The sequence below is a fragment of the Callithrix jacchus genome, chromosome 7 (assembly GCF_049354715.1).
Source record: "Callithrix jacchus isolate 240 chromosome 7, calJac240_pri, whole genome shotgun sequence".
NCBI lineage: Eukaryota > Metazoa > Chordata > Mammalia > Primates > Cebidae > Callithrix > Callithrix jacchus.
Window position 1 is genome coordinate 56,311,145 of NC_133508.1, and position 18,926 is coordinate 56,330,070.

Here is an 18,926-nt window from a genome sequence, read left to right on the forward strand (position 1 = left end):
AGCTGCCAGGACCAACAGCCATTGAGTCCCAGAGGCTGAGGTCTCCCGAGTCACAGCTCAGTTCCACAAGGCATCCCTGTCCCCTCTCATCTTTTGGTCTCAGGTCACACAGCCTAGAATGTCTCATGTGGATACTCTCCTCAGAGTTTGGGGATGGGATTTTCTGGTTCATTATCTCATATTTATTTAGCACCACCATGTGGCCAGGCACTGCGTTAGGGTCTGGGGATGCAGGCGAGCATCATGATATCCCACAGGTGCTCAGAAGCCAGAGGGCCCTCCCGTGCTAACAGCACAGTTACGGCACACAGCATGGAGTGCTTTCGGTGAATTAGATACAACATGGAGAACTGGCTGCCCCTACAGGCAGCATTTGGGATGAGGAAGGTCAATGAGACAGGAAAACAACGTGGGTGAAGAAGTATTAATCAAGCCTCTTTAAAACACCTGATGTACGTATCGCCTTCACTCCCAACTGATGTTCAGCACACGGTCAGAAAGATGCAAAAAAAAAAAAAATCCCCTTGTATAAAGGATAATCCTTTCAGCCTGGGGCAAATCTCCTAAAGACTTTCGTTCTAAACTAGGAGTGTTGTTTTAGCTTCCAGTCAATAGTAATTAAGAGTCCCAATATATTCCACAAAGAGGGAGAGGGAGATGAATGATCATTCAATTTCTTCCGCATTTGGCTCCGAATCTCTCGTCGGAGTGGCCGGCTGTCAGATGCTCCCTCCAAAGTGTCCATCTGACAGCACTCCCACCGCCACCATCTGTAACATTAATTCCAGTGCTCGCCTAAGGTTTCAATTACATAAATGGCAATGGGCCCACTAGGACCTGAAAGTCTGGAGCTTCACAAGGGCTGCTCATAGCCCCTTCTCCTGCACACAAAGACTCTAGAATTTGGTCGGCAGTCATTTGCAAAGGGACTCGTTTTGGTGGGGGCATGGGGCTGGCCAGACCCTTGGCAAGGCCTCTCTCAGGCAGGCTCTGTGCGTGCTATGACTGACAGGGTCTCTAATGAACCTTAATTGTGAGCTCGACAGGCCCAGGAAGGCAGCCACAGATGTGGCAAAGGGCAACCGCAAACCGTCTGATTAGTGAATTAGAAGTGTCCGGCCCAATGAGGGCCAATGACCCAAAAAAGGGGGAGGGTGGAACTATTCTCCCCCTGCATCCCTTCTAAAGCTCTGAAGCTTCTTTATGTAAGCAATGCAAAGCCTCTGGGTACACTGGAACCCATCCCCCCGTCTCCCACTCCAGACAGTGCTGCTTGGTGCTGGCAGCTGGGATGTCTGGGTCTTGTGCTTGTTACTATGGACGCTTCTGTCTCCATCAGCAGTGCACCTTTAACCACAGGAGACCAGAATGGGACATCCTCTCAACGTGGGAAGGGGAAAGCTACCCATCATGAAGACTGAATCACTTCTTGCTGGCACTAAGAATTGTGAAGATAGCTGCATTCCGAGTCAGCCGTCTGCTGGTGACCTGAGGTGACAAGGAGAAAGCTATTCCTGGAGCAGCTGTGGGGACAAACAGCATGGTGGAGAAGACAGGCTTTGTACTCAGGGGTACATCCCAGCTCTGCTCCTTACTAATCAGCTGTGAGACTTGGACCTCATGTGGTTTCCGCATCTGTAAAATGGGCTTAAAAGATTAACCTTGCGGTGTGCAGTTTAAATAAGCAAAGGGTCTGGAACAGTACCTGGCACACAGTAGTTATTCTTAAAACCCAGAAGAACAGCAGGGTATTTTGTGCAAGTTTGATGTGACCGCAGAACCCCACACAGAAGCTACTACCCATGCAGACAGCTACCACAAGCCAGGTACTATGCTAGAAGCTTTACACCGCCATCTCTAATTCATTATGCCCATCTCACAGATGACGTGGTCACACAGCTAAGTTGTAAAGACAAGAGCTGGACTACATTGCGCCTTTCAATTTCGAGGCACTCAACCATCAACTTCAGTGCTCCCAAGCAGGCATTTCAGGCATCCAATCTCAGACTAACAGCCTAGAAACATCTAACCAAGAATTTTGTAAAACCTGAATTCCCAACTACACCAAAATAGGCTGCTCTGGTCTGGCATATAAAGGAGTGGTGGGGGGCACTAAATGGCCAACCTGTTTCCAAGGAAGTTTGCAAAACAAGCACTCCACTTCCAGCCTTGGTCTGCTTCCTGGTTAGTGGCACCTCGTAAGCATTTTCTGCATCAGGGTCATGAACAGGTAGCAGCAGGTGAGCTGCTCACCTGAGAGCAGCCTTCCCACCAGAGAGCAGTCCCAGGAGAGGCCCAGAGAGGAAAGAAGCTACGGAACAGTGGCCCATCACTGGGATGTTGTGTAGAACCCTCACACTTACACTGGGAGGCTCTCAAGCTGGGGGAAAGGGTGCCTGCGGGGAGAACAGAGATATGAGTTCAAGAAGGGGACAAGAGATTCAGAGTAAATAGAGGGGCAAGAGGTGAGCGGTGCTGACAGGGAAGAGGGTAAATGGCAAGGAAGCTGGGAAACCAACAGAAAGGATCCTGAGGGTTTCACAGGTGACCTGGCATCTCTGGATGGCTGAGGAGTGAGGGGTCTGATGACCTGGGAGGCTGCAGGCTGGCTTGTCCTTGGACACTGAGACCAACCAAGACTCCTTCCTCCCACCTCAGACCATCCAGCACGTTCTTGTCTGGTTTTCTCTCCCAGGGCTTCCAAAGACATTCCCAATGATAACTGGTGAAGGCTCCTCATTCAGGGTGCAGAAGCAGGAAGAAAAGTACCTAGCAAGCAATCAGGAAGAGGAGGGGGAAGAGACTCCACCAGGGCGGAGTGCATAGCTCATGTCCAATGAACCTTATCTCTTCTGCAGAATGGAAACCTGGCTGGATGCTCACCTTCTGACCTCCATGACTCGCCTTTGGGTGGGGCCGTGGTGCTTCCAGCTTCCCATTCAGGGATTCTCACCTTCACCAGTTCTCATGACTGTCTCCAAGGTCTTGATGGAGGGCCTCTTATTTGCCTTCCTCAGGTAAATAAGCTGAGTCCTTGCAAAGGTGCCCTGGGTTATAAAATGCCCCACTGTGGGAGCCAAGGCTGGGACTGGGTTCACCTGTGGAAATGCAGCCCAGAAGGCTGCCCAGGGTGTTAGGGCACAGCCTCTGAGCTGGAAGAACCCAGAAGTGAGCCAATGGGCCCTAGGAAGCCAACGAAGGCGGTATAGGCATCAGCTGTCATCAGTTAAGTGTCTGTCTGTCTTCCACTCACGTCTGCAGTTTACATGTACCCTGAATCCTCACAACCGTCCCACGAATTCAGCGAGATAAAGTGCCCTGCCCGAGGTCTCAAAGCTGGAAGGTGACTAGCCCAGGACTCAAGTCCCAGTGAGCCTTCTCTTCCTGCTCTAGTGAGCCACCCAGGGAAAAAGACTGTGGGCTGGAGGCATCTGCTCTGTTCTCTCCACATATTTACCATGTGGGGCAGGTCACAGACCTGAGAAAATGATGCCTCTTCCACCAGCAAAAGGGGATCCAAAAGCAGTGACATCAACAGAAGGGTAGCCATGGTGATGTTCTTTCAGTTCTAGGCAACAGACCTCCAGTTCTGAGAGATCAAGAGACCATCAAGCCTGCACTTCAAGTGGGGGCCAGAGATGCAGGGAGATCTGCAATTCCCAAAGCAAGTTCGTGGCAGACCCAAAGCTACAACCCAGGTTTCCTGACTTCAAGTAAGATCTGCCAAGGCACCTTCTTAATGTACACCGTGCTTTCTTTTCATCTACCTTTGTCCCTCCGATTGAAGCAAAAGGAAGTTTCCTGAAGCAGTTCTCTATTTGCAAAAATAAATAAATCATTCCAAAAAAGCCATGTTTTCTTCTATCCCATTTTACCAAACACTTACGAAAATAAAAGGTTTAGCTAACATCGCACTTAAGGCCACTGTCAAAAGAGTGTTGAATCCAGGTCATTTAGTGTGTAGGTTATGACCCTTCCCAGGAAACCAATGCTTCCCAAAGCACATGCCTTAGAAGTGAGATGGAAAAATGCTGGTTTAACAAAAAACAGGTTCAGTTCTTTTTCTATTAACTGCGGGACTGCTCAGAGCCTTTGATATGCCAACACGCGTGGCGATGCTCTTAATGGATAACGGAGTATGATTATCCAGTAATCATTTCTGGACTTCTCCCAGTCAATTACTACCCTTTGTCTCTTGAGAGACTTAATGCCAAGGTGAGGTGTTATATTCATTAGAGTCAGGAAATGTGCAGGTCACATTCCAACAAGAAACGAATTCACCCACCAAGCAGAAGGAACAGTCATCCGTGAAGGAGCCTCTTCCAGCCATCCCATCTTGGTTTATTTTGCCCTTCTGACTACTAATGAGGACCAAAAGTTTCACGTATTAGGCGTTTGTGTTTCGTCCTCTGTGAATTGCCTAGGTAGCTAGCTCTTCATTCTAACAAAGTATTCCTACTTTTCTTATTGACAGAGGCAATGCCATGTGGTGGTTAAGAGCCCTGGAGTCGGACTGTCTGGGTCCAAAGCTTAGCTCCACCATCACTACTTGGTGACCCTGGACAAACTGCTGGAGGTCCTGCTTCTTCATCTGTCCAATGGGGACAACAACTCCAATAGCCTCAGCAGGTATTCTCAGTTTTCAAGAGAGAAGTTCTTTGCCAAAAGATACAAATGCTTTTCAGAGTATGTTCTTTGCTTTTTAATTTTGTATAAACTTTTAAGTCAAATTTGCACGCAGTCAAAGCTATTATTTCGGCACTGGCTTATGCACCTTCTAAAGGCCTCCTCCAACTCAGGATCAAGTACTGATGTGTGCTCTCTGGGTCTTTCATGTACGTTCAATCTTAATTCTTCATCCGTGAGAAATATGAAATATGACTACATGCTGTTGCAATAGTTTTAGTGTGTTTTCCTTCAATAGCATCAGCTGTTTCAACGCATTTCTTGAACAATTATTTTCTCCCAGATAGAAATACCACTTGTGATTGTTCTAAGTTCTTTCATTACTGGGTCTGTTTCTGAGAATTCCGACTCATTTTCTTCTGCCACTCAGTCTGGAGCTCTGCAATTGTCTTTACGCACCGCCTGCTTGCTGCTTAGGTGACCGCCTTCAAATGTACCAAAATCAGACTGTGCTCCAGCATAAACCAGTTAGAACAGATAAAATGCCAAGGGAAATGGGGGGACAAGAACCCTTCTGTAACAGCAGAAGGACACACACTGCCTAGAAATAAGCTCCCTTACTGAACCATCCTATTGGTTCTTGTGGTACACTGCTTTTTTCCAAAATTTTTACATTTGTTTTAACTGAAAGGATAGTGATATACTACTCACGTCTGGGCAGAATGCTTTCAAAATAGCACTTTTCCCCCAAATGCACACAATGCAAAGCATGTATGGCGGGGGCAGCGGGGCACGGGAAGGGCTGCAATAGGAAGCTTTGCCTCTGCCCCGCTGTTCCAACTGAGCCTGGGTTCCCCACAGTCCCGCCGGCTCCTCTGCTGGTCAAGCTCTACAGGAGGATGGCCTGCACAGAGCACCACACCAGCAGTGGCAGGAAGAGAAGTTCAAGTCCTTTTCCCTTAGATACTTCCACGTTGACCTTTCTTCCCTGGCTCTCATTATAAATTTCCTTTACATTTTCACTTTTAAAAGATGATTTAGTTTTGGCAGGGCATATAAGAAATGGCACACTGTAATATTTTCATTCTTTCTTTTCTTTTTCTTTTTTTTTTTTGAGACGGAGTTTCGCTCTTGCTACCAAGACTGGAGTGCAATGGCACTATCTCGGCTCACCGCAACCTCCACCTTCTGGGTTCAAGCAATTCTCCTGCCTCAGCCTCCCGAGTAGCTGGGACTACAGGCGCGCACCACCATGCCCAGCTAATTTTTGTATTTTCAGTGGAGACGGGGTTTCACCTTGTTGACCAGGATGGTCTCGATCTCTTGACCTCATGATCCACCCACCTCGGCCTCCCAAAGTGCTGGGATTATAGGCGTGAGCCACCACGCCCGACTGATATATTTTCATTAAGGCTGTAATTCAGTGGAAAATACTGACTGGAATCAAGAGCTGGGCTTGACACCTCTTCCCCCCTATCCCACCCCTCACCTATCAGGTTAGGGACTCACTGCCCTCCTCCATTCCTTGGTTTCCTCCCACTCACTTCACAAAATGCCTGTGAAGACTGAAACAAGGTCCTGATGAGTATATAAATAACGAGACCCATAATATCAGTACGATGGAGATCCACTAAAATTTACTTATTTTGACCAGGCGCTGTGGCTCACATCTATAATCCTAGCACTCCCGGAGACTGAGGCAGAAGGCCTGCTTGAGTTTAGGAGTTTGAGACCAACCCAGGCAACACGGTGAGACCCCCATCTCTGTTTTCTATATTTAACTTAAAACTTTTTTAAAAATGACAAAAAAATTTTTTTCCATATAATTGAAAAGTATTTTATAAAGAGTCAAACTGTTAACCTAAGACCAAACAAAAAATAATTTCTACTTTGAAATTTGCAATCTCTAAAAAATAACCAAAGCTTACTTGGTGGCTATCTTAAAGTTGATGGGAGATCACCAATTTTCAAAATAGTTGGCTTTGGAGAAATTCAAGCCCCTTCTCCTAAGGGAAAATCAACCGTTACGGGTACTGCCGAGGCTAGCAGTTCTAGGACTGCTCGGGAGTGGAGGATGTATCATTACAGTCTCCTGGAAACAGTCTTTGCTCCCCAAGGAACACACACACAAAGTAAAGCCAATGACCCTACTAATGTCTTGCACTCCTTCATTCCAGCATCATTGTCTGAACTGCCTTTATAGGAGGCAATTAATCTCATTCTTAATTGGATCAAATGAGGAACTATTATTCTGCATGCAACAGAACTCATCAGAATCTAAAATCACTTCTGGCCAAATCTATGAGGGAGCAGGTCAGGTGAGAGCACCCCAGGAAGCCCCACCTCCTCTTTCTAAGCAAATCATGCCATTTCTTCCCAGCAGCAAAGGGCTGCCTGGCTGCCACCTGGACACAAATCAGAGGCTGCACTATTAGGTGGCAGGTCCTCAGGTCAATAACAGGCCAGGGTCAGGAAGGGCCACCATCCTCAGGAAAGGCCAGGAAAACTGGCGGGAAACAGGGCCAGCTCATCACCTACAGTCCTGCTCTCCCTAACCTCAGTCCCCACAGCTGCCGCCCATTCGCAGAGCAAAAGGCTCCTGTGAAAAGCTCACCACAACTTTCCAAGGAATGGAGTTCATTAAAATACTGCAGGAGGCTTTGGGCTGGAAAGCTTTTTCTCCTTGTAAAACAGGAACTATAGCAGCATTGTCTGTTGGAAAGCTCAGAATATGCTCAGAAACATCAGTCACAACAGAGACTATGTAGGGGCTGATGCATATTACCAATGATTCCATCCATCCATTCCCCGGCTCCTGCTCCAGAGACAACATCCAGCCCAGAGGAGAAAACTTCCAGGCAGACCCAAGGATGGGTGGGAGAGAGGAAGCTGAGTTTCCCCACCCCTAACATAAACCCATGAGGAACTCTGGTGGAAAAAGCATTTTTTTTTTAATGTTAAAATGACTTGCATGTGGGCATGTTATGGATTGGAATATAATTAATTTTTTTAAGAGATGGAGGTCTAGTTATGTTGCCCAGGCTGGTCTTGAACTCTGGGGTTCAAATGATCCTCCTACCTCAGCCTCCTAAGTACTTGTAACTTCAGGTGAACGCCACATACCCAGACAGAATACAATTTTTTTAATAAGACAAAACATAAAATGCTCCCCTTGAGGCAGGCACCTTTGGATTTTCCCCTAAAACTCCAAAGATGTGTATTTGCTCTTCTTTATTTCTCTATTGACAGGAGTACTTTGGGAAAAGAATCTGAGAAGCACCAAGGCACAAGCTACTGAGAAGCCAGTTAAAAGGTGGCAAGCAGATCACGAGGTCAAGAGATCAAGACCATCCTGGCCAACATGGTGAAACCATGCCTCTACTAAAACTACAAAAGTTAGCTGGGCGTGGTGGGAGTGGCACTGAGGCAGGAGAATTGCTTGAACCCCAGAGGTGGAGGTTGCAATGAGCCGAGATCGTGCTGCTGCACTCCAGCCTGGCGACAGATCGAGACTCCGTCTCAAAAGAAAAAAAAAAGGTGTCAAGCAGTGGGTTACAGAAGTGGACGAACACTTACTGAGAGCTGGGCATTAAAGAGCCTCTAACACTTTTATGCGTAAGTAAAAACAAATAAGCACAGCTGCCAGTTATCCTGTTCAATAGATGTACAGCGTGTAAAGCTGGGCACAACCAAGTCCTCCTTCCAGAAATTAATTCCCCATAAAATGTCAGCTCCACAGAGCAAGGCCCTTCATCTGGTTCTCCCAAAAAGCCCAGCACCTAGAATAGTGTCTGGGACACGGATGGTACATATAATAAATGCTTGCAGAAAGAATAACTCAGTTCTGCAGCTCTCGCTACTTATCCTCAGAGTTTATTCACTGGTCAACGACCAATGGCCTGAGAAAATCCAACCAGGGTCATTCTTTTCAGGGATCGAGCTGAGAATCCCTGCATTTTTACCTCTGGAAGAGAAGGCAAAGGAATAAAGGCTGCACTTCTTCCCATAGTTAAACACAGTGCCTGACTTCCAGGAGGTGCTCATTAGATGTCGACTGAATCCACTACCTTTTTACCTACTTTAGCTGAGACCCCCTTAGAAAGGCAAAAACTTAAAAAATAATAATAATAATAACAGGGTCTCTTTCTGTCACCCGAACTGGAGTGCAGTGGAGTGATCATAGCTCACTGTAGCTTCGACCTCCTGGGCTCAAGTGATCCTCCCACCTCAACTTCCTGGGTAGCTGGGACCACAGGCGCATGCTGCCATGCACAACTCGTTTTTTAATTTTAATAGAGATGGAGTCTCCCTATGTTGCCCAGGCTGGTCTCAAACTCCTGAGCTCAAGCAATCGTCCCACCTTGGCTTCCCGAAGTGCTAGGATTACAAGTGTGAGCCACCACATCCAGCCTTGGAGAAGACATTTTTTTTGAGACAGAGTCTCACTCTGCCACCAGGCTGGAATGCATTGGCGCAATCTCGGCTCACGGCAACCTCCGCCTCCCGGGTTCAAGCAATCCTGCCTTAGCCTCCTGAGTAGCTGGGATTATAGGCGCATGCCACCACGCCCAGCAAATTTTTATATTTTGAGTACAGGCAGGGTTTCACCATGTTGGCCACGATGGTTTTGATCTCTTGACCTCGTGATCTGCCCACCTTAGCCTCCCAAAGTGCTGGGATTACAAGTGTGAGCCACCATGCCCAGCCTAGAAGACATTTTAAATGTTGTCTTTGAAGTAAAGGAGGAAAAATGCTGGTCTGAGATTGTTTGAATGGCAATGCTAAAGGGGAAAGAGGGAAGTAGAACATGTGAGCCTGCTTACTCTATTAACAGATCCTATCTGGCCTTCAGGATCCCCAAAGGCAGGGGTAGTTGTCTTGGGTCCCAGGCCCAGTGCACGTTCATCACCTGGGGACACAACTGAGTTTTGCTTCACTCCACACAGCTGTCCCTGGAAAAATAATTTCCACATTTCATTGCTTTAACTATTAAAGACTGAAAACTGAGCGGCACTGCTTAGTAGACATCAGATGTTCTGCTAATCAATCGTATTAATGAACTATTAAATAACAGTATTGGCCTTAACATAACCAATCAATTACAAATGTGTCTGACTTGGCTCCATGGGCTGCTTCACGGAGAGCAGGTTCTTGGAAATGTAACCAGCAGTTCTCCACTTGTTCACTGAGGTCCGAATGTGCATACGTCCCCCATGCACTCCAGCCTTCTCATCTGTCAAATCACACTCCCTTCAGGCATCATGCTGCCCCGATGCATGTGCCAACTGGTGAGGCTGGCAGTGTGAAGCCCCATGTCCAGCTGGCTCTTTCTATTTCTAGAGGGCTGTTCTGGCTATTTAAAAAGAAGAAGATGCTGAAATGAAATAACCTATCAAGTTATCAACTCTCCAGTAAAGGATCAGGATGTCTCTTCCACCTTTACCTCCTGGCCTGGATACCTTCTCAGCCCTGATGTCTCCCCCTTGCTTGAGTAAAGTCTGCGGACACCCAAGAGCTGGGCCTTAAGGAGCGGGGTTGGGTGGGGGGAGAAGGAAGGAGGGAGAGAGAGAGAGAAAGAAAGAAAGAGAAAGAGAAATAAAGAGAGAGAGAAGAGAGAGGGAGAAAGGAAGGAAGGAAAAAAAAGAAGTGGAGGAATTAAAACATGAAGTGACCAATGTTTGCAAGCAGAGACTTTCTTGCCTAAACAGATTCATGGCTATTTTTGGTTTGCTCTTAAAAAGGCAAAGGACGGATGGCCTGCTGGGTGCCAATATGCAGAAACAAACTCCTTCCTCAGCTCAGGGCTCAAAATACACCTCAGCCGAGATATTTCTGCTCTTGCTGCCAGTGTGCAGAGTAAAGCCATATAAGTTTATGAAGCCAAGGGACGTCTTCACGTCATATGATTCTTGGCCCTTGTGGATGTGTGGGTATTTTTGAAACAGCTTAACAACGGATTTTGGCTGGATTCACTCTAGCACAATGGGATTAATATGTAATAAAATGATGTTTTGGCCATCTGCAAAGGAAGGTCATTTCCCACCAATCAGAGCAGGCCTCCTAATCCCAAGGCAGCAAAAACTCTGAAGCTGGGAAGAAAAAAGCAAGCCGATCTGGCATGATAAATTGGGCTGCCTTGGCCTGGCTGCCAAGCATCTACCACGTTTCTCTTTAACATTACTCTGTAATCAGACCACTGGTGGACTGGATCCATCCCCCCACAGTTGCCTGGCTCTGACATCTAAGTGAAGCCATTCCCTTCATGGGGAATGCTGGCAAATCCTAACATTCTTGTCAGCCTTAAAACTGGAGACTTTTCTTGAAAACAACCACCTCCCCTTCATTATCGTGGCCAGGTGAGTATGGGAGGAACAACTGCTGTTTGCACAGAGCAGCAGTGCATTAGCTGCTTTCAAAACACCTGACTGATCCCAGCTTACACGTAACAAAGGTCCGGATACTTTGCCTTTAGACAGGTGCATAACGGTGTGAATTTTCTGAAATTATAGCTTTGGGAAGAAACTACAACTGCACGTGAATGTCAATGCCACAACTGTACTCAGCACAGACCAATTCTTACAGAATAAAGCATTTTGTAAATTCAGTTAAAAAGGAAAAATGAAAAACTGTCATTCCCAGAGAACACTAGCAGTGATGAAAATAAAACATTCAAAGAAGTAACTTCCAGGATCAGTCACAGGATCCAGTACAAAACCAGTGCATTGCCTCTTCTATGAGTACCATACTCATAGAAGTAGTGAGGGGCTCAAAGCCAGGCCATCAATCAGAAAGTGGTTTCTGAAGCATGTCAATATAGTTGTTTTTTTTTTTTTTCCCAGTAGAGATGAGGTTCACTATGTTGAACAGGCTGGTCTCGAACTCCTGGCCTTAGGTGATCCACCAGCCTCCCAGAGTGCTGGGATTACAGCATGAGCTGCCACGCCTGGCCAATGCATGTCAATACAGTTTTAATGAGGCATGAGGAACCAGATCCTAATTTGTTGAAAAGTCATGCTCCATTTCCATTCTGACATTCCTCCTTACTTCAATTAAAAAATTAATGAGAACACTGTTTCCCCAATCCACTCTAGATGATGGGAATCCACTCTGGCCTCTTGTTCAGCCTCTGAGGCAGATGGGGCCCCAGGTGGCCTCCACACAGCCAGTGAGGGGGAGCTGGCGCCTCTCAGGCCGCCCCCTGAGGCAATGGAGGAAAGTGAACCACTAATCCTAAATGGTCTGGTTCTGAGAAGGACTTTTTTTTTTTTTTTTACCCTGTGTCTAGTTTTTGCTTTTAAATTATATGAATTTAACATTATTCTTTATAATATACCTATGTGTTAACATTTTAGATTATTAATGAATTTAATTATTTAACAGTTTCTCTCCCAACAGGCAAAACTGATATACCACATAGACACGCCACATTTAATCTGTTGCTTTCAGTGTAACTGACCAAAAGGAATCCAGGAAGCAGGTGAAACCAGAACTCTTGGCGCTCCAAAGCCACATCCCTTTCCTGGCTTCTTCCCCATAGAGTCTAAATCATCTAAAAGAGGTGAGGTGGCCGTGTGCACCTTACAGGGGTGTTGTATGACTTTGCAGAAATAATAAATAACACAAACAGAAGTTCCCAGCTTAGTACTGGGCACATGGTGGGTATTCAGCACACGTCAGCTGTCCACCCCAATCTCATCCCACCTCCACCGGCTCTAGCATACATTCTACAGAAGACAAAGTTAAAAACAGAAAAGTAGGATTGCTTGAGGCCAGGAGTTCGAGACCAGCCTGTGCAACATAGGGAGAACCAGTCTCCATGGTAAAGAAAACATTTTTAAAAATTGGCCAGATGTGGTGGTGGGTACCTGTAGTCCTAGCTACTCACAAGGTTGAGGCAGGAAGATCAGTTGAGCCCAGGAGTTTGAGGCTGCACTGAGCTTTGATTGATTGCACCACTACACTCCAGCCTGGGAGACAGAGCAAGACCCTGTTTCCAAAAAAAAAAAAAAGCAGTACGGTCTGACAGTAATCTGTGGAATGTCACACACTGCATCATACATCAATGGTAGATACAGTCTGGCACTTCAACTTGTGTCCAAGTACCATCCTGCAACTAAACCTCAGAGCTGACCTCTGTCATTCAGTATCTGGCTATGGCAAAAGACAGCTCTTGATCCTCTCCTTCATTCACCATCAGTGATGCAAGTTCTCTGTTGAGCCCGAGGAAAACTGGCCCAGGCAGCAAGGGAACCAGCTGACCAGGTTTTGATAAAAGCAGCTACATGCACATCTCTGGAAGGGAGAGTGATGAGGGAGTCCCAGAGAAAAGACACAGCTGTAGTAAAACGCTTCGGTTGCCATAAGAACAAAACAGCCTGTTAAACACCAGGAAGGGTCTACTGAGAAAAATTTGCTCATCATTTCCTACTTCTATGTTTGGCTTATTTCTAAAATACAGTAATAACTAAATTGGCAAACTAAATTTAAATTCGGCCAAGCATGCTTTCATGCTGAGTTTAGAAGAAAAACAGGCCGCTACAGCTGACCAAATGAAAGGTGAATCACACCTTCAACTTTTGCCCACCTCTTCCACACAGGATCAAGCGCAGATTTCTAACTAAGAAAAATACATAGACGCGAAGGTACTTCCCAGACCTCATTCTGGTCCTACCTCATAGGACTGCTGAGAGTTTAAATATGGTTGTACCCGATGCACTGCATAAAATTTCAGCACTCAGTGGGCTGATGGTGACGAGTCTCACCACATCAAGTTCAAGGTCTCCTCACTTTCAAGGATACCTCCTACCTATCCAACTTTATACTTCAGTATTTCTTAATAAAGGTCATCTCCTCTAACCCCTCCAGCCCATATTGCCCACCGGCAGCTGATGTTTCACAGGCTCAGGCCCAGGTTCTACACAAAACTGAACCCAGCCAATTTAACGGGCAGGCCAATGTTTAAATATCAGGATAGTCTGCTGGGTGTGGTGGCTCACAGCTATAATCCCAGCACTTTAGGAGGCTGAGAAGGGCAGATCACTTGAGGTCAGAAGTTTGAGACACGTGTGACTAACATGGTGAAAATCGTCTCTACTAAAATACATAATTAGCTGGGCATGGTGGTGGGTGCCTGTAATCCCAGCTACCGGGGAGGCTGAGGCAGGAGAATCACTTGAAACAGGGAGGCGGGGACTACAGTGAATCAGGATGGTACCACTACACTACAGCCTGGATGACAGAATGAGACTCTGTTTAAAAAAAAAAAAAAGTCAGGATATTTCACATAAAAACCCAAATATGGTCAGGCAAGGTGGCTCACTCCTGTAAACCCAGCACTTTGGGAGATGGGTAGATCACAAGGGCAGCCTATCTGGTGCAACCCTGTCTCTGCTAAAAATACAAAAATTAGCCAGGCGTGGTGGACGCCTGTAGTTCTGGCTACTTGGGAGGCTAAGGCAGGAGAATCACCTGAACCTGGGAGGTAGAGGTTGCAGTGAGCCGAGATCGTGCCACTGCACTCCAGCCTGAGTGACAGAGAGAGACATTGTCTCAAGACAAAACAAAAAAACCCAAATATATGGTTCCTCTAGAAAAATCCAAAACCGAGCAACAGAGGCTCTACTTCTAACAGGGCAACAAGCACCTGGAATAACGAGGGCAGCTGCCCTTCCCAACAGGCCTGTACCCCCTAAACCCCGCCAAGTCCACTTCAGTCATCTTCGCTGGCTCCTGGCCCGGGACCTCTGATAGGGAGCACACAGTGGGTTCATCTGCATCACAACTATGTTACTACTCATCTGAAATGCTGTCTGGCTGGGGCCCTCTTTTTTGATACCTGCCTTCTTTCCACTTACATCACAAGCACGCGCAGTTGTCTCTCTGAGCAGCCAGTGACCTCAAGAAACCTCTTTCTTCCCATTTCCTGAATTACTATGAATGAGATACAGCAGGTTTGCAACTCCTTCCACACACTGCTCTGTGTCACACACTTGCCTCTAAGCTGGGAGTTTGCATCCCTATAAATATGCAGATAGTCGCACTACAGACCTTTCAGGCTGCTGTGAAAAGTTTTCTCTGTGAATGACGTACATGCCTCTCCTAGCTGTCATTATTTTTTCCTAGTAAAATTGTGCTGAATGCATACATGGAATTAAATAAATTCCTAGAGCATATGAACGAGCTCTCAACCCACTCTTTAAAAAGATACCTCACTGATGAGCCATGGTTGGCAACGGATAATCACATCTAAGAAGACACAGGACACAGTGGAAAAAACAGAGGACGGGACTCAGGGACTCAAGTTCCAAACCCAGCGCCAGAACTCATTGCCAAATGATCAGTGTGATGCGGTTGGTCTCTTAGGGCCTGATTTTATTTCTCTCTGTTATTTCCTGTGGCTTTACAGATTTTTAAAAACATTTTGAGCACTCTCACATAATATGGTGCTAGTGAATTTGAGGCATCGTCTTGAGACCGATCATCCTGAGCATAAAAATCTATGAAAATAAATAGAATATTTAGAAACTACATGTGATGGGCCCTTTAATAAGCCAACTTTTGCTTGTTATACCTTTTCCAACGAGAAATGAAGCCACGGAAGCATCTTATAGGTAGATGCTTGTACTGTGTTGGCTGGAGAAACTCACATAATAGCAAAGACTGATAGTGTTTGGCCTGTGTGCACTGCTGAATGCCTGCTGGATGGATACGGCCTCTTCCTCATCACACCTAAATGCAAGCTTCTGGAAACTGAAGACAAGGCAGTTGGGGAGGGAGCAGATTGACATTAACTTTAGAACTCCTAACTTGGGCTTCACTGACACAGATGGTTCTGAATGACAGACCACCATATGAAACCCATCTTCTCTCTGGCTGGATGGAGGAATATCATAGTTCAGTGGGATGGTTGGTTAGGGAGAGAAAAGGTTTCCTGTGTTGCGAATTCTGCATGGAAAAAGCTACACAAAAGCAACCAACTCTTAGCCGCAGTCTCAAATGGAACCATGTGAAGGAGGCACGTACCAGGTCAATCAGGTCGCTGAGGTTTTTCTCGATTTGCTGTGGAGGCAGGCGCCTCATTAGGTCCAAGGCACAGTCCAGCTGTTGATCACTCTGTGGAGGGAGAAATAAAAGTGTGTCAGTCCTTTTTGCCAGAAGGAATACCAAAAACTCCTTTTAAAAAGCATCCTTGCCCAAGGCACTCTAAAACCCAAAGAGCTGTGCAGCAGGCCCTCTGCCAGGTCTCTGTGTACCAGCAGCCTGGAGGGGGCCGACTGTGCAGGCTGTCTGCTCCCCCTCGACAGCAGTCTCTGTCTCAAGTGGGGGCATCCAAAAGACCCTGCAAGAAGTGGAAGCAGGCTGCAGAGGTCAGAAAGCTGCCTTGCAGGCTCCCCTGCTCCTGCTCAACAGACCCTGGTGGCTGTAGATGTTGTGACTCCCAGTTGGTTCCATGGTGAGCACACTCAAGTAGCGGATTAAGTTTCCCCTTTGTTGTAACCTGGGTATAGACATCAGGTAACAATCCCCAGGCCAGGTTCCTTGATGAACTCCAAGCGAGGGGGAAAAGCCAGGCAAAGAACAAGTGGCAAGATGCTCACAGGGGTTAAAAGTGCTTCATTCAATCAATGGAAACTTAATAAATTTCCCTAGGCCACATGAAAACAACACTACAGTCTGAGGCACACTACAGTCAAGAGCTCACTCCGCCTAGCAAAGTGGACTGCAAATGCAATAAACTATGTCACTGCCGTGGCAGGGGACTAGAAAGACAACCATTACTCTCATTTATCAAGCACCGTTTCAAAAAAATGTTTTTAATTTTTTTAAAGATAGGGTCTTGCTCTGTCACCCAGGCTGGAGTGTAGGGGCACGATCTTGGCTCCTTACAATCTCCACTTCCCAGGCTCAAGTGATCTCCCACCTCAGCTTCCCAAGTAGCTGGGACCACACATGCATGCCACCACACCTGGCTAATTTTTGTATGTTGGGGGGGGCAAACATGGGGTTTTGCCATGTTGCCCAGACTGGTCTTGAACTCTAGAGCTCAAGCAATCGACCTGCCTTGGCTTCCCAAAGTGCCAGGATTACAAGCACGAGCCACTGTGCCCAGCCCAAGCACCTTTTTAAAGCTATGCACTGTGTGCTTCACAGTACTGTCCTCACACTATATAGCTGCAAATATTTACTGACATCCACCAGGTGCCAGTCACCATAAATCTATACGAAATAAATAAATAAAGGGAGAGGGAGGGGAAGGGAACTGAGCGGAAGCAAAGCCGGTAAAGTGCAAAGTAAATTCAATGCACGGTGGGCCCTAATACGGAAGGCTACACCTCAGGAGATGCGACAAGAAACAAAGTGAGAAAGGTGGGCCAGGTACTGTTGTGAAGACCTATGTATGCGACTCTAAGAAGTGCAGGTGACTCCAAGGAAGGCAGGTGGGGTCCCCAACAGTACCCAAGCAGAGAGGCACTACCTGATTTGTATCTGGCATCTGCTCTGCTCAGACCAATTACAGGATTTTTGAAAGCCCTAAATCAACAAGCTACCGTCTCATAAAATACACAAAGTAATCCTCAAAATGTCACATTTGGCCTTAATGAAATACAAGTTTTGAATATTACCATTTATACTCCCGGTATCTTAACCACATGTAGGCTGTGGGGCAAGGACCTATTTCACGTCACCAAAGACATAACACATTATTAAGGAGAGTCCATTTCATTTTTTAAAAAGATATTGATATGGTATATACAGCCGGCTGTTTTAAAAAAGAATGAAAGCAAAGAAAAAGCTTGTCCATCGCTCAAGATGGCTATCAGTGACAATTCATTCTGGAACACACAAGGAACTGGCTACCCTGCAAAGAGAAAAGAAAAACACCACACCAGAAACTCTACCACTTGTTTTGCTTAATGAAACATTCCAGCAACCATGAATTCCCTACTTGTGCCATGCACTTCTATGCCAACATGTGTCAGCCAAGGCCACAGTGACATGAGTTTGGCTCAGTGGCATGAGAGAAAATTTTAACACCTCATCTAGAGTAGAGCACACAGATAAGCTGTTTTGACTCTAGAGAGACATATTCAATTCCCAGCACTGCCATTCATTAACTTATAACCATGGACAGGTTTCCGAATCTCTAGAATTCTCTATGTATTAATCCATAAAATGGGAACACAGTATTTTCCTTAGAGAGTTATAATAATTTGGTAACGCATGTGAAATGTTTAATACACAATAGTATGTGTTTGATGACTGGGGATACTGCATGCATATAAATAGACATACAACTTTTAAATATTAAAAAAACTTTTAATGATTCCCCTGCCCAACCTCTCTGCCCCTCAACCCAGCCCTGGATCTCTCTTGCTCCCCTTAAACTAGAGTTAATGTTCAAACTCAACAAATAGCTATGAATTCTCTTGGCCCAGCAAGAATAGGAAACCCTAAATGATTCAAGTAAAACTTATTAAAAGGTATAAATTAGTATTTCTCAACCAGGGATGATTTTGCACATGCACACACATACACACACACACCTCCAACCAACCCTGCCAGAAGGCATGTGGCAATATATGGAGACATTTTTCTCACAACTGGGAGAGAAGAAACTACTGACATCTAATGGGAAGGGGCCCGGGATGTGTATAAACAGATACATAGACTCCTCACAACAAAGAATCACCCAGCCCAAAATGTTAATAGAGTTAAGGCTGAGAAGCCCTGGGCTAAAAACAATCGTTGTGGGGGCTGCAGATTCCCAGAATCTGATTGATGACAAGGTCCCTCTCTAGAAGACCGTACATGCAGGGAAACATTTTATATATAATTCTAATTAAAGACCACGTATAACCCCTAAAAACTTCTGGTCTTCAGCTAGATATTAGCAATCCTTCCCATAAATGAAAAGCAAATTAAGATAAAAGGAAGCCTGGCTAATTTGAAACTGATCCAGACAGAATATAATCACAGGAGGGATTAACTAGAAACTGAGCAGTGTCATCTAGGAAAAGACCTCAGCTGACCAGAGAAGCTCAAGGTGAAAGAGACTGTTTCAACCCTTCTTCGGAGACTGTTCTCAACCTTAGTTCCAATATGCTGATCACATCCCCACCCCTTGAGGGGTCTGGACAGTCCTCTGGCGGGCTGAATCTTGTTGACGGCTCTAGAATACTTTTGCAAAAGGGTCTGACTCACATTTTGCATTAATCCCAATTAATCTTAATTGGAAATGTTTCACTACAAATTCTAGAAGTAAGGATGTTTAACTATCAATCAATCAGGAAATGATTAAA

At 45.9% G+C, this 18,926-nt stretch overlaps 1 protein-coding gene and 1 long non-coding RNA gene across 6 annotated transcripts in view; one reads left to right on the top strand and one right to left on the bottom strand.

Annotated features, from left to right (window-relative positions):
- CAPZB (capping actin protein of muscle Z-line subunit beta) overlaps positions 1 to 18,926 on the bottom strand; it is a 149,882-nt gene that overhangs the window by 67,797 nt on the left and 63,159 nt on the right. For all 4 annotated transcript variants that reach the window (XM_002750368.6, XM_003733354.6, XM_035307977.3 and 1 more), the window contains exon 2: positions 15,649 to 15,738. In XM_002750368.6, coding sequence (XP_002750414.1) covers positions 15,649 to 15,738 — 90 coding nt within the window. The remainder of the gene's footprint in view (positions 1 to 15,648; positions 15,739 to 18,926) is intronic.
- Positions 4,490 to 8,008, top strand: LOC118155353 (uncharacterized). 2 transcript variants are annotated; one of them, XR_004745763.3, is made up of 3 exons: positions 4,490 to 4,629; positions 6,281 to 6,375; positions 7,876 to 8,008. It is a non-coding gene; the product is annotated as an uncharacterized LOC118155353 (long non-coding RNA). The 2 variants fall into 2 exon arrangements; XR_008482601.2 differs by lacking the exon at positions 7,876 to 8,008 and adding an exon at positions 6,804 to 6,941.